Source organism: Nomia melanderi, chromosome 3 (genome assembly GCF_051020985.1).
Source record: "Nomia melanderi isolate GNS246 chromosome 3, iyNomMela1, whole genome shotgun sequence".
Lineage (NCBI taxonomy): Eukaryota > Metazoa > Arthropoda > Insecta > Hymenoptera > Halictidae > Nomia > Nomia melanderi.
Window position 1 is genome coordinate 24,148,178 of NC_135001.1, and position 15,718 is coordinate 24,163,895.

The 15,718-nt window shown below is 43.5% G+C and overlaps 1 protein-coding gene across 25 annotated transcripts in view; it reads right to left on the bottom strand.

The window, feature by feature from the left end:
• sif (guanine nucleotide exchange factor still life) overlaps window positions 1-15,718 on the bottom strand; it is a 35,235-nt gene that overhangs the window by 11,072 nt on the left and 8,445 nt on the right. For 17 of the 25 annotated variants that reach the window (XM_076365406.1, XM_076365405.1, XM_076365410.1 and 14 more), the window contains 20 exons: window positions 15,706-15,718; window positions 14,867-15,074; window positions 14,434-14,684; window positions 13,613-14,171; window positions 12,434-12,787; window positions 12,266-12,322; window positions 11,995-12,169; window positions 11,658-11,885; window positions 11,305-11,434; window positions 4,031-4,176; window positions 3,630-3,897; window positions 3,323-3,466; window positions 3,011-3,193; window positions 2,430-2,684; window positions 2,150-2,320; window positions 1,590-1,776; window positions 1,123-1,389; window positions 533-816; window positions 224-418; window positions 4-112 (listed from right to left, as the gene is read on the bottom strand). The exon at window positions 15,706-15,718 is cut by the window's right edge and continues 106 nt beyond it. In XM_076365406.1, the coding sequence (XP_076221521.1) occupies window positions 4-112; window positions 224-418; window positions 533-816; window positions 1,123-1,389; window positions 1,590-1,776; window positions 2,150-2,320; window positions 2,430-2,684; window positions 3,011-3,193; window positions 3,323-3,466; window positions 3,630-3,897; window positions 4,031-4,176; window positions 11,305-11,434; window positions 11,658-11,885; window positions 11,995-12,169; window positions 12,266-12,322; window positions 12,434-12,787; window positions 13,613-14,171; window positions 14,434-14,684; window positions 14,867-15,074; window positions 15,706-15,718 (4,184 nt within the window). The other 8 variants (XM_076365408.1, XM_076365411.1, XM_076365413.1 and 5 more) reach the window with 8 other exon arrangements.

Consider the following 15,718-nt stretch of genomic DNA (forward strand, 5'->3'; position numbering starts at 1 on the left):
TACTTGGATGGAGAACTTTTTGCGCCTTCGAATGGCTCGCGCAAAACGAGCTGTACAGCTTGAAGTGATTCACGTAATATAAGAAGGCACTTCCAATGGAAAACAGAACACCCTTTAAAAAGCATACACCCGCCGTTACACATTACAACGATAGGGAACGATCGGCCGTACGTAAGTAGTCGAAATACACGCATCTACTATCTTTCCATTGCGACACACGTACCTTAAATTGACTCGGATGGTCAAAATTATTGAAATCAGCCTCCATTTCGATCGCGTGATCAAGATTTTGCAGAAACTGCCGTTGAAATGTAACAATTTCCTGAATGTTTCCAAACAACGCATTTATCTCTGCATTCGATAGAAAAGTTTCACGCTTAAGGGGTTCCAAGTAGTTCTCCAGCAAATTGTTTAAATTCTACAAATACCGCGTCGTATTAATATAGCGAATTACAATAGCTATTTCTTCCCTATTTCCCGAGCAACGAATACGTAACTGGTCCATACCTGATGTACATCGTCTAATGCTCACCTTCACATAAGTACGCTCGGTCTCGATCAATTCCAAGATGACCTTTTTCAGTTTCTCAGCGTCGCTTAGCTGGCGGCTCGGCGTCAAAGCTTGCGAATGAGAACTAACGACGCTCCCGGTAGGGCTAGACTTTCTAGTTTCGCCAGGCGAGCGGCAGATCCCCGTCACTTGTTCGGCTGTTTTCAGCAGATTTTCAATTTCAAAGGAATTTGTGCGAGACGACGTTTGCTTGCCATTTTCGGTGTGAACGGTCGACGTGCACTCTTGCGCGATGCTTTCTTTACCTGCGTTCGTAGAACCATGTATCTCTCTGTTTATCACGTTTACCCGAGGCTCCGACACATTTATTCAAGAGCGAGTTTTCAGAAACAGCGAGTTTTCAGAGAAAATCAACAGTTTATCGGTCAGTGCGTGTACTAGACGAATATAAAGAAAAGTATCGAAGAAGAAGAATAACTTTTAGCAAAAGACTGTCTCGGTGAGATGCACAGCGAGGCTGGAAATGTTCGATCGAGCAGACTCGACAGACTTGAAAAACTCACGAACGCTCACGGAGAAACAGAGAGAAAGAAAAGAAAAAGTAGCCTTACTCCATCCGGGTGCTGGAACGATCAAGCCAGAGATCATTTCCTCGCTTATGACCGGTGGATCGGAAGGCGGTGGTGGACAAACCAAGCTCTCGATTATGTCGTCCGTCACCCGCATTATACCCGTAAGATCCGGTGGTTCCGTTCGAGAAGACCTCATCATCATACACAGACCAACTTCTTCTTGTAACACGCTCTCTAAATACATCATGTCTAGATCGCTTACAATCGCGCCATTGATCACCATGATTTCGTCACCTTTAATGATACCTGAAAGTAGAGTGTTGTCGTCGTGGTATTCGGAAGAAAACTCTCATCGAACTGATCCGCGACACACAGTTTCGTGTCTATGCGTATACTTTGTTTTCATAATGTTGCAAGTTAAAACGAAGAAGGGCAAAGAAAGCCTACCTACTCAGCTACAGCGGGACATTGCATGCAATTATTGGCTTGCATTATTCGCACCTTACCATTTTGCATCGCCACACTCTTATCTTCGACTCTACTAACGTAACAACACAGTTCGTCCTGCCTATCGGAATTTTCGATAAGCTCCGCTTCCACCGAAAAACCCCACATCTGTTCAAGCGTGTTTCTTTGTAATTCGACTTGATACAGGATTTTCGCACACACTTCAACGATTTCGTGGGTATGCAACTGAAACATGAAACACGTTTCGTGAATACGGATACCGCGTGTCGCTCCTCCGCGGAAACTTAACACGTTCGGTGCCACCTATACCGTGTGTATGGCACATATCGATTGGTAATCTCTGCAATATTTTCAAGGGACACATGGTCACGGATGGTGGTGTGCGTTACAAAGCAGCGAGAACATAAAGGAACGATATCAAAATGTATAAACATTACCAAGAACTTGAATACAGCTGAGTATTTTATTTAAAGAATCGATACAGTTCACAAGTAAAGTATAACCGAAATTTCCGTGGCACGGAACGTGTTAACCGAATAATACGTTCGTTCAACGACCGAGCAATCGCTCAACGGTAAGTGATTACATTGGTGCTTACATAAGTTTCTATCGAGTCGGTTCTATGCGGTACAAAGTAATTGTGGTCTTCCATGTCGCGCCGCTTCTTAACGCGGACAAAATGCTCCATCGGGTTCAGATTCTTTCTATTACAAGCACTTGCTAGGAATTCCTCGACTGTCATGGCGTCGCGTAACAGTACAGACACCAGCTGGAGATTGCAACGGAAAAGACGTGAAAGCGAAATGTTTTCCATCCGAAACACGAAAGGTTCGTTTACAACTCCAACGGCAGGCAGGAACCGCGCGCGAATGGCTCACCTGATTTTCCGGCACGCACACTTTCACAGTTTTCTCGTCGTCTCTCGAGGAAATTTGAAGAGATCTCCTGCTGGATACGCTATTGGACCTCGAAAGCAACGGCGGCCTTCTTTTCGTAGCTCCGCGTCCTGCCAGCAGGTTGTTCAGTAACGAGGGACTTCGCGCGCATATGAACGCGTGAAACGACGACACCGTGAAGACGCCCAGTTTGTTTAGCGTTTGTTTCGTAGCGCGCGATACGTGCGTCAATAAGCTCTGCGAAGAAAGTATGTAAGAGGTGTGGAATTATGCCAATATTCGTGTGACAGGAGTCTCTCTCTCTCTCTCTCTCTCTCTCTCTCTCTCTCACAAGCTGCCCCCTACTAATCTAGCGGAAAATGGTGCTTGTCCAACTTGCACGAGGTTCTATTTGCGGGGTTAAAGTAATCGATACGCGCCGAGTCGAGGATGCCAATGGAAAATATAGATTGCCGTGTATATCGAAAATACCTTGCACGCGAGAATTTACCGCGCCGCGCAATATGCTCGACATTCTTGTCGAATCAATGATGAAACCTTGGTAATTTACATGTGTAGCTTACTTTTGGATTCGGTAATTCGCCGCTTTGTAGACTAGCCATGTAACATCTCAGCCGAAATTGTTCGCAATGGAGCCGCTCTAGATTTTCTTCCCACTGAACGATTTGATTGTTTATCTGTTGTTTCGTCTCGACATCGGACACGACGGACTGCTGAAGGTCAGCCATATGCTTTAATTTATGATCCTGGAACAAGCGTAGCGTACATTTGCTTCGTCCCCATTTCGGGTAGCGGCGCACCGATTTAAGCCGTGAAACCGGCGAGATCGCGGAGCAAATAGTTGCCAAGACAAGAAATACCGATTCCACGCTTACCGATTCTATCGCCTTCTCCAATCGAAAGATTTCTTCCTGCAACAAATGAAGGGTACCGGTCTTGCCGCGATGACGGGCAAACGCAGCAGCGCAAGCCGAGTGGATGCTGTTTACCCAGTTCTCGAGCTCCACCTGACACGGTGCCTAACGCAAACAATCCAAGTCGGAGTCCAAGTGTTTCAACGATACACGCGCTGCTCGAGAGCAATCGCAGTATACTATTTCTCGTTTGTTAGTTTTCATTTCTTAGTTTCGTAATTCGCTGGCTCTACTCGCGAGTAAACGTGCAATCGACAATTTCACTCACTTGGAACAAATACGCATCGCCGAATGCGGTACTGAGGCAGAATATGTAGTCCCTCTTAGGATGTTCCGGGATCGGCTGCATGATCGCGCCATCCACTATAATCAGATGTTTCGGCGCCGCTTCCATGGCCCTACTCTCCTGCGACTCGCACGGATAGAACAAAAGAGTAGTCCCCTTCAGACAAACCCAATAGTCTTTCCATCCTCTTTTCCTCGCGAGCTCGATTTGATGTTTCTTCCGCAATAGCCATTTTTTCACGCTTAGGAATCTGCGAATCATCGATACCGATCAGTTCGAGCTCGCCGAGCGATATTTCGAATAGAACTGGCCACACGCGTGTCGAACGCGCACATACTCTTTTCGACGCATCGGTCGGTCTCGTAAACTGGCAGAATACTTACCCAGCCTTCCGAACTGCTCCGGTACAATTGAACGAAGCTGCAGCCGTGCCAGTCTGTTTCCCTCGATATGGCGAATTAATCACACTTTCACCGTCGTCGTCGTCACTCACGGCAGTCGTTAAAGACATTCTGTCATCGTCGGACATCTACAACATTCGGATATTTTTAATGTTTAGCTTTCGACGTCGGGAAGCCGTACAGACGAATAAACACGTACGAGAATCATTGACAAAATACTACGTGGGACTACTCCTCGATCGCCAGCAAATTATCATGTGTATTATCTACGGTGTACAGAATGTACCGTATAATATTATCCGTTTCAATACATATCCTAGATGTGGACACTTGGACACCGATTCGACGTCGGAAACGCGTGCACTCGATTACTCGTAATACGGTTGAAAAAGAAACAAACAAACACGGAAGGACACCAGGAACGACAAGATGATACGCAACGACGTTGACGTGTACGGTGCAAGAGGAGAGTGTGCTCTAGCAACAGTTTGATGAATAATTACCGTGAATAACCTTGAATGTGTGTGTGTAAATAGATATCGACATTCTATAAAAATAGTACACCATCCGACGAGTGTATCTCTAATCTATCTACCACGAGAATGGTTGTTTCGATAACGTGTGGACGACGCATGGATTTTAATGCAATAATAATGATATAATATAATATAACAATAATAATAATAATAATAATAACAACGACATAATAATAGTAATAGTAATAGTAATAGTAATAGTAATAGTAATAGTAATAGTAATAGTAATAGTAGTAATAATAATAATAATAATAGTAATAATAATAATAATAATAATAATAATAATAATAATAATAATAATAATAATAATAGTTCATGCTCTTAGGGACACGTCGAATACGTAGTTGCATGGTCAAAGTTGATCGGGATTGGTACGGATTGCTGGTGGTTGCTGGCGGTTGCTGGTGATTCCCGACGATTGCTGGTGATTGCTGGTGATTGCTGGGTCGATTCGTGTGAAACGTGGAACGGGGTAGCGACGGGAGAAAGGGAACGGGAGGCGGAGAGACAGCAACGGTCGAGTAAACAATATAGGTACATTGCAAGAAAATAAGGAAACGACTACGCGGAAACTCGTGTCTACCTTTTTAGCATAATTCGTCATACCGCGTAGCTTGTCGCGCAATCCTCTAAAGCCTTCTCCGGCCCAGAAACTTACAACTTTTTTCAGAAAGTCGGCGTTGCACGCATCTGCCGTCATGTGCGGATGATAATGACAGTAGCAACCCTCCTTTAAGAGCTTCATGTTCGTCTTGGCGGTACCGTTGATCTTGTACATGATCTCTCTGCGAGTTAGGCTGAGACCGTCGATGTAATATCGAAGCCACGTGTTCAGGGCTCCGTCAACGATCCTTAACAACTTGTAATAGTAACCGTCCCCAATGCCAAAGTTCACCTTCTCGCGTACGTTTTTACAGTTGAACCAATACAGTTTTCTCGATTCGTTGATACATATTACACTAATGGTGTGCCTTCTGCACAGACAAATATACTTTTTACAATGCTTTTTATGCAACGTCCTCAAGTCTGTGTAGCTACTGCTCGGATTCAACAAACTCAGAGTGCTATTCGTACATTTAACCGACCATCTCGGCTCTACCATTATTCGTGGTTATGTCGTTGCTTTCGTTGTATCGAATCAAGGGATCACTACCACCGTCACTACCATCACCACCGTATCACTGTCATCACCACCAGCATCACTGCCATCGATGGAGATGGTCAAGCGAACAGACTCCGAGTAAAAGATGCTTCAACGAAAGACACTGCTCGGCGCGTGATGTTTCGCTGTCGATCGCATTGGAAAAGTGCCTCGAAGAACGACTTTCGGTACTCGGTGCGCGTCTCGTCCTCGCCGTTTCATCGGCGTTTCCAGCCTGTTCTCTTCTCAAACATTCGAGCAACAAGCTGACAAAACAGTTTATACGCCCGTTCGCGTCGCTCGTCGATTCCGACTTTGACAGCGTTGGCTTCAAAAGCGTCTCGTCGCCTCGAGCATTCGCCCCTTCTAGCTTGCCCGCTACAATATTCGACAGAGTATCTTTTCATTCAAAATTCTTCGTTTCGATGGCAAATCTGAAGAATCTGCTCGAAGAAGGTCACGACGAATGGCTCCAGATTCTTCTTGAGCGCACACAATAGACTGATTACGAGTGTGCATGCGAAATAGAATACGCAGAGTCGTCTCACGTTGAGCATGTTTCTCGAAGAACGAGTAATAATTTAGCTCGATCGTTGAACGTTATCGATCATTGCAGTGCAATCGGGTGAAAGGTAAAAGGTGGAGGGTACAAGGTCAAAAAGGGTATGCTCAGACGAATAAGGAATATAGAGTGGGATCATTTGGGATGCGGTGGGATGCGGTGGGATGCGGTGGGATGCAGTGGGATGCGATGGAACGGAGTGGGACGGGATGGAATGGGATGGGGTAGGTTGGGACGGCGTGGAGTAGGGAGAAAACACAAAAAGGAAAAAGCAATTCTTCTATCGGTGCAAAAAACTTACGATCGTCAACCGACGCCGCTGCCGTCGCCGCCGCTACCACCGCCGCTACCGCCGCCGCTGTCGTCACCTATTCTGCTCTGATCTGATATCTACTCTGTTTGCGAATAACTCTTATTGTACGTGCACATACGTATACATTGTATCGGATACAAGATGTTGCCATTGGCGGCACGATGGAACATGTTTTGATTATTTGTACGGTACAGTATCTATAGCATTGATCGCTACTTAAGGCAACCCCTTTGCACTTTGTGGATACCACGATATCAACTCCTTTCCTCGCGTATATTATTACTGTAATTATACCGCGTATTATTCATTTTCTGGGATCGACGTTCCAGAGTGTGGCTGCAGCGGCGAATCCTTTTTATTCGCTACGCGAATCGGTGCGCTGTTCGCGTCGCACTTTTTATTACGGTCGATCCTTGCCTTCGTTCCGAGACTTTACCAAAATACACGTAGAAACAATTATTTTGTTCGGGGCATGTTCCGCTTCTACAGTACAACTACTACCGTCGATCCTTTTCAGAAGCATTCGAGAAAAGTCGAGTCGTTCAATCAATGGTAACGATTTCTCGACGAATCTGCTTGTAAATCTGATACGTTTCAACTGTCCAAATTACTCTGAACGAGTAGACCTTGTATTCCGCCATTAAAAATAAATATATAGAATATTTCTGCAATACACGCATAGAAACGAACTTCCGTATAAAAATATGTTACATTTTTCGATATCACTTTTTCTCTTTTCCCCTCAAGTATTCGTATATGTATATATATATATATACATATATATATATATATGTATGTATATATATATGTGTATATATATATATATATATATATTCCATATACACAGGTACCTAGGAGGTACTACGTATTCCTTTTAAGCGTCGAACAATCTTGAAAACTTTCCTCTGGTCTCTCTTCTACTTGTTCCCTTCTCTTATATCCTTTCTCCTTCGTGTTTCCCTTTCCGCTTTCCTCTCTCCTATCTTCTCTTTTCTTTGCCCTCTTCCCTTCCTCCTTTTTCTCACTCGTTTCCCCTTTCCCCTTTCTCTTGCGTTATCTACTCCTTCCACTCGGTGTTGTATATATTTTGTACTAGAAACAAACAATCAACCATGTACCGAATGCCATTCAGCAGACAAGGTAATTAATCCCTCCTTGTCCTGTTACGTTCGATTATTCAATTTGTCGATGTCGATGCGAGTTTTTTCACGAAAAATCGTTGACACACGAGAGACGAGAGGGGGGTGGGGGCGGGTTTGCAAATGGAAATAGTAACGATACCAGGTACCTAATCACTCGTGTATTCGCGCGGGTATGTACGCACAGATACCAATTGTCTACGATCTAACTGAAACGTGTTGGTAGATGGATAGACGTTCCATGTCAACATCACGTGAGCCTGCACGTGCCAAATTATACAGCTATTTCTAGTAACATAGAAATAGAAATATTCGTTCGTAGCGGAAAAACGTCACGTACAGTAAATTCCGATGAAAATAATCTTTCCCCGCTTCGATTTCTCCCGATCGATTTGTCGCGATCATCTGGACTTTGTACGATTATCCTCGAGTTATTCAAATTTCGAACGTTTCGACGGTCAAATGATCAACGTTTTATCACGATGAAACTCTATCCGACGACAATCGGTGCAGAGAAAAATCTTTCACGAGTATCCGACGCCTTTTCTTAACGTAGGACGATCGGATTTGGCGTGTGCCTCCAGTAATCCTCGAGAGTATCGCTCGTATCGCCGTCCATCGTGAAATATCCGTGATGTTCCCGCGGATAAGCTCCAGAGGATATCGGTGTGCCAGCTCCTGGGGAAACCGCCAGCAGGTCAGGAGCAAACGATATTACCACCTCCTCGATTACAGAAATTCCCAATCGATTTTTCGGATTACACGCGGACTGTGATACAGTTATCCAGCTTTTTTAATTTTCCGCGAACGAGTGGTAAATTAATAGTGTGTCCGTAGCCGCGAACGCGCGCTGCTCCAGACTACTGCGCTGTTGGAGAACAGGGAAGAGGAGAGAGAGCCGCTACCGCGAGGTGAATCAATACCGCGGCCCTTGTGGTAAGAGAGAGAGAGAGAGAGAGAGAGAGAGAGAGACCGAATGAGGGACGTACGGGCGTACAGGCGTACAGCCGTACGGCCGTACGGCTGCACGAACGGGTGCACGGACGGACGGACGGACGGACCACCAGCAGCAGCCCCGGTAGTAGCAGGGACACGGAGGGAAACGGATGGCTGGCGAGGGGATACGCGATGAGGTCGCGGAACCAGGAAAATAGGTGACGGCATAGTAGGGATGTGACAGAACAGTGGGAGACCAAAGTATCCCCCGAGTGGGGATACACGTTGCTATCGTTATCGCTATCTCTATCTCTATCTCTATCTCTATCTCTATCTCTATCTCTATCTATACCTATACCTATATCTCTATCTCTATCTGTATCTCTATCTATATCTCTATCGCTATCACTATCGCTATCGTTATTTTTACTGATGCTATTGCTGGTATTGTGCTGCTGCTGCTGCTGTTGCTGCTGCTGCTGCTGCTGCTGCTACTGCTACTATTACTATTAGTACTACTACTACTACTACTGCTGCTTATGCTGCTGCTACTACTACTACTACTACTACTACTACTACTACTACTACTACCACCACTACTACTACTAGTACTACTACTTCTACGATACTACTGCTACTATTATATTATACTATTGCACCTACTGCAACTGTTGCCACTTTTAACAGAGTTACCACATCTTCCAGCAAACTAATGCAAAACAAACGCGACGCGATACGTATGTATGAGCTCATGTATAAACCGAATACAAGCTTGTCTGAAAAATGCTATTATATATTCATAATTGTAACTTTTTTCATGTGCGAATTAGTCGTGAAAGTCGTTAGGTACATCTATCTTGTATCGTTATACTCGATGCGAATACAAAGGAACATGTATATTCGTTCCATTGCAGTCCTAGGTTAACGACAAAAAACTACGTATCATTCGCTGTAACGATTCTAAAAAGAATGGAAAAGGAGACACAAAGCATAGACGAGGAAAAATCTTGGCGGCTCGAGATATATGTCTACACATGCACTTGTTGACGAGTAAAATTGATTTCAGACTTTCTACCTACCCTCTAATATTCTACAGATTCGAGTATTTTGTAAGATTGATATTGATAGTGATATTGATATTGATATTGATATTGATATTGATATTGATATTGATATTGATATTGATATTGATATTGATATTGATATTGATAGTGATATTGATATTGATATTGATATTGATATTGATATTGATATTGATATTGATATTGATATTGATATTGATATTGATATTGATATTGATATTGATATTGATATTGATATTGATATTGATATTGATATTGATATTGATATTGATATTGATATTGATATTGATATTGATATTGATATTGATATTGATATTGATATTGATATTGATATTGATATTGATATTGATATTGATATTGATATTGATATTGATATTGATATTGATATTGATATTGATATTGATATTGATATTGATATTGATATTGATATTGATATTGATATTGATATTGATATTGATATTGATATTGATATTGATATTGATATTGATATTGATATTGATATTGATATTGATATTGATATTGATATTGATATTGATATTGATATTGATATTGATATTGATATTGATATTGATATTGATATTGATATTGATATTGATATTGATATTGATATTGATATTGATATTGATATTGATATTGATATTGATATTGATATTGATATTGATATTGATATTGATATTGATATTGATATTGATATTGATATTGATATTGATATTGATATTGATATTGATATTGATATTGATATTGATATTGATATTTTCACGAGGGTGGACGTTCCTTTTATTATTAAGTAAAATCAGACTGCCCAGCGGATATCGAGCCTATTAGCCCTATTTCATCGAGAAAAGTTGTGTTAAACGAATAGAACCAATCAAATAGCTCGAGTAGTGTAAATATTAAGTAGGGTGCATACGTTATGTCATGTTATGTTATGTTATGTTATGTTATATTATATTATGTCCAGTTTTGTCATGTTACATTAAAGGCTTAGCAGATTATCAGGGTTCGGTAAATATGTGTGTATTTTTCTTGCAACACCGATCGACACGATTGCATGTACATATCCATACAGAAGCTATAGCAATAAAATGTTATACTCGTGCGCTTGCGCTTCTGTGCACATTCGCGCCTGCGTAAAAATAATACAATTATCGATATTCCGAATTTTGTGCAGTAAATTACGCTCTTATTTGTCTATTGCGTATAGATGGAAGAACAACTCCCTCCGACTTTCTTAACTTGCAGTACAGTCGAACGATTTCAAATGAAATTGTACCTGTAACATTAATCGACTACTTGCGCAGGAGAACTTTACAAATGAGATATTCTTAATACTTGACTAATGAAACGAATAGTTGTCATAACAGGTAATTATAGTGTTCGTCTTGTATCACTGCTGTACGAGTGCCGCAAATTAGACAACTGAAAATTTTGATTTTCCTTGGCGACATCTTGGCTCGTTGAAACAAAGAACCGTGTGAATGTTAATGAGAATACCGCGGTGCTCGTTGCGTCACGCTCCAGTAAAAAACTTTGTTTAAACGACTTACCTCCGAGGACGTCAGGTAACAGAGCCTCGAATCTGTGCTCTCCAAAGAGGCTTGTTGAACGATTCCGTATCTGCCCTCTCTGTCGGACATGTAGTCGGATCTCACGCTGTCCTGTCTGTCAAAAGTACCTCTGTGAAACAACAAAGAAAATGTGTTCCGTTTAATTAGCAGCAGCGACGAGCGCGGATACCGGAACACGCGCGGTTGCGGCGCGAATTCTATACAGAAAAATGTGGGGACGCAAAGGCGAGGATTGAAAAGTTATCGAGATTAGTCTTATCGAGAATCGTTTGTTTCCGAAACGAACGAAACAAACGAAGCAAACGAAGCTAATCAACTGAAACGTTTCTCACCTTTGTTCCAAAGAATCGGCTCGGTTTGACTTGTATCCGCTGTCGTTTAAACTGCCTTCGTGCCTCAACGATGGAAGAGAGTCCCACGGAGACTCTCGTTTGTGCCCCGAATAACTCGGATTTATCGAACTAGAAGCACCAGATCCGAGAGTCGAGCTTCCCGATTGCCATCCATCGGAATGTCGAAACCACTGCGCGCGAGCGGATTCTCCGATGCAACTGGCGCATCTTAAAATGTCATCGAATTCGCGTGTTGACGAATCATTTTCAGGTAGCTAGACCTCTTGGGGGTTCCAATCCACGTTTACAAGTCCAATGGAAATGTAATATATGTTACCTAGAATTGTAGTCGCTCAGATATCCACGATCTCGATCAACGTCTCTGTCCCTTTTTTCTCGTACCATCTCGTTGCGATCGCTGTAATAGCCGTCTCTGTCTTTGCTGTTTTGCCTTTCGTTGCAATAACGATAGGATAGCGGTAAAGTCGAGGACTTGTTGTTGGAGCCAGGCCCTGAGAAATGCGATAAACGGGCATGGGTTGTAATCGATCGGTGCGTTTAAGTAGGCAGTGGGGTGGTGAAAGAAAAATTTCGCTAATCAAACTTACGTCGTCGCGAAACGTGAGGCGTGCGCGGCACGTTCAGTGGTATGTTTTCCGCCAATTCTGTAACATTCGAATATTCGTATTTCGCGTATTTCCAAGCAGTGCGTGGAAACAGTAGTTGGCAGTGGGACGTAAAGAGTTCTCGGACCGAAGAATAAATCAAAGACTCACCTAAATTTTCCATACTTTGCGTGAGGAGCGCCTCGAAGGTGCGCAAGCTGTAACTCTCGGCGTCCATACCCTTCTCTAACGTGTTCCGCAAGTGCATCTCGTATTCGAGTAGTAGTCTGCTGGTCGGACTGCCAGGAGTCGAAACAGATTGCATGCTTTGCTGTTGATATGTCTGAACACCGTTGCAACGTCGCGAATTACAATGACTCGGTTGTTCCATGTCCGAGTTACCATTCGACGAGCTCGGTGTGGTCGCGTAACACTGGTTATCGAAGATGACATTATCCGATGGCGGCGACATGTCACCTGTGCACCGATTACGTTCCGAATCTAAATACGTCCTGCTTCTGCCGCCTACGACAGACAGGTGCCTCATGCAGCAATTCGAAACGACGGTGTTGAACGGATAATATCGTTAGTTTCCTCTAATCGAGGTGGCTCAGCGATGCGTCGACATGCGCCATGCCCCACGCGCCATGCGCCATGCACCCCTGTTCACCGATCCTGAACGCACCCCATGTCAGTTATTTTTACATTCCGGTATTTCCCTTTCCCTTACCCTTTCATTTTTAAATGCTTCCAACGTTACACGACATTAAGAGGCTCGCGTCCGTCCGCTCACGCGCGTGCTCGCAACTCATCCTCTCCATAAAATTCCCACGGATCAAACTATACTTTTAGAGTTTAATCATTTTCGCGTCGAGACGGCGACGAATTCTCTCTTTTATTCGACGGAACAACGATGCAACTAAACGTATTAGATCAACTCGTTGCAGTCCAACAGGTTAGTTGTCAGTTGATTATTAAAAGGCAGTAAGTTCGAGTTACATTGTCGTTGTATTATCGTTGTATTGTCGTGCCAATGTCGCGCCAATGTCGCGCCAGTATCGCACGCGTGTCCAATCTACGCGGACCTAAATGTCCCCCATTTATTCTGGCCGTTGCTAGTCGGTTCGTTCCGCGTTTCACACCGCAGAACTTTTATTGAAATGACATTTTCGAAACGCACCCATTCTACACAGTATACATCGTATAAATCGGGTATCCGATATATATATATATATATATATATATATATATATATATATATATATATATATATATATATATATATATATATGTCTTACACGCAGGCACGCGCGCACGCACACATCGCGTAGAAGAATCTGTCGTACATACCGGTATATTGATGTCCCATGTCATGCACGCTTCTGGAAGCCTGGAATTTGTTACTGTACGGTGCCCGATATGGATGAGCATAATTTTCATTCTCAGTCTCCTGCATAACGTATTTCTGGTTGTTATTGCTCGGATGGTAATGATAACTGTGATGGCTGTGCCTTTTTCTGGTCATCTCCGGCGATGTGACTGGACTATCGATGCTCGATATTGGTTTCAACATCCTCTTCAGAGTATTAGAATCTAAACTGATTCCACCGTTCTGCGCGTTCTCGATCCTCATGTCGTCCGTGCTCTTGCTTTTCGACTTCTTCGCACCATGATTGTTATTCACTATATTAAAGATATTGCCGTTCTGAATTTCCAAGTCGGTATAGTCGGCTGACTTTGTGTGATGCAATTGCTCTTTTCGCAAAGACTTGTTCTGCAAAGTTCCGCCGGCTTGAGTGCCTTCCGATTTCAGCATCTCAGTACCATTCTGCTGCGTAGCCGTATCTTGATTTTGCTTCGGAGTTTTCTTCGGAGAAACCAAAGCGCCTTTCTCCTCCGGACTGTCAATCTGCAACCCGTTGTGAACAATTTGTTCGTACACGCCGTTTCTTACTGTACACGCGAGATTACCTTGTATCGTTTACAACTCTGAAGCGACCTGACCTCGCATAGACTAAAGGACATTAATTTTCGAATATGCAAACAGCACACCTAACCGAGTGGGTACCGGAGGGGTACCTGTTTAGACGAGGAATCGAGTGTAAGGTGCATCAGATTACGAGTACAGTGAACGAACGGCGGACGATTAAAGTGACAGTCTTCACACTTGCCTGGGAACCAACGGTAACTGTTTCGATGCCAACGTTCGCTGTCTTTGGCGTCGTCTGGCAGGTTTCGTTCTGCTTTTCCTTCTGCTTCGTCGAATCGCCAGCGATTTTCGTTGTTTTTCCCGGTGTCGCTGTCGTATTGTTCACGTTATCGTAAAGAGATGCGCTAGACGTTGCTGCCGTTATTTTCTCTCGACCCGGCGTCATTTCCATCTCCGTGGATCGTACCACGGTACGCGGAAGCGTGGAGGTAGCTGCGTACGCGACAGATACAGAACAGTACAGAATAATAGCTAGAGAAGAATAGGTGAACGAACACGTAATCGACACACCGATATTATATCGGTCGAATTACGTGTTGTTACGTGCACATTCGAGTTTCATTGGGCATTATTTTCGTGCGTCGCGTCGCAACAAACATGTATACGTATCGTACCGTAGAAACCTCGGTATCTGGCTTCCTGATTTCGAAGTCTGGCAAATTGTTCCGGGGTCATACAGGTACATTGAGGCTCTCTGGATCTGCTCGGCGACGCTGGTGTCGACAAAGGCTTTCTTCGCGTTTTGATCTTCTGCTTGTTCGGTGGTTCGAGCTTCAACGAGTAAGAAGAGGTCGCTTTCCTTGAAATCTTGAACGAAGGTGACTGTACGAAAAATTAACTAATGACTGTAAATCACTCAAGTCCGACCGAATCGATTTTGCTATCCTCAAACCCGTAGTAATCGCGTTACGGGCACGCCGTTTCGTTCAAAACACAAGCATCCCGAGTTGATTCCTTTGCAACGCGGCCAGTGCAAACGCAAACAAACCACGCTTGAATAAGCATAATCCAATGACAAAGTTCAGCCGTTTTCCTTTCGTAAGCTTAAAGCGTCAAGCGCAAAGCGTAAAGCGCAATGCGAATCTATACAGATATTTCCTGAGAAATACGCAACCCTGATAAATCGGTAAGATAGAATCTTTGCGAACTTTCAGCTCGATTCTCCATTTTCCGGACGAGTATACTTATACAGCGGCCGGTACACCCTCGATATCTCGATCATCCCCGAAATTCTGACAAGCAACGACAAACCAAGTGTTACTCGACCCTCGCGAGGCAGACGTCGTCAAAGATCGCACCTTTCGCTCTTTCAACTTTCGACTGAATTATTCGAGTGCCGACCGTTCACTTTTCAATTTCAACTTTTCACCAGTGCTACGCTGGAAACGACAACGAGGGAAAACGACGAAACCTTCTCACTGTCCGGTACAAACAGCTCGCTCTGTGAACTTACGCAACATTCTCTG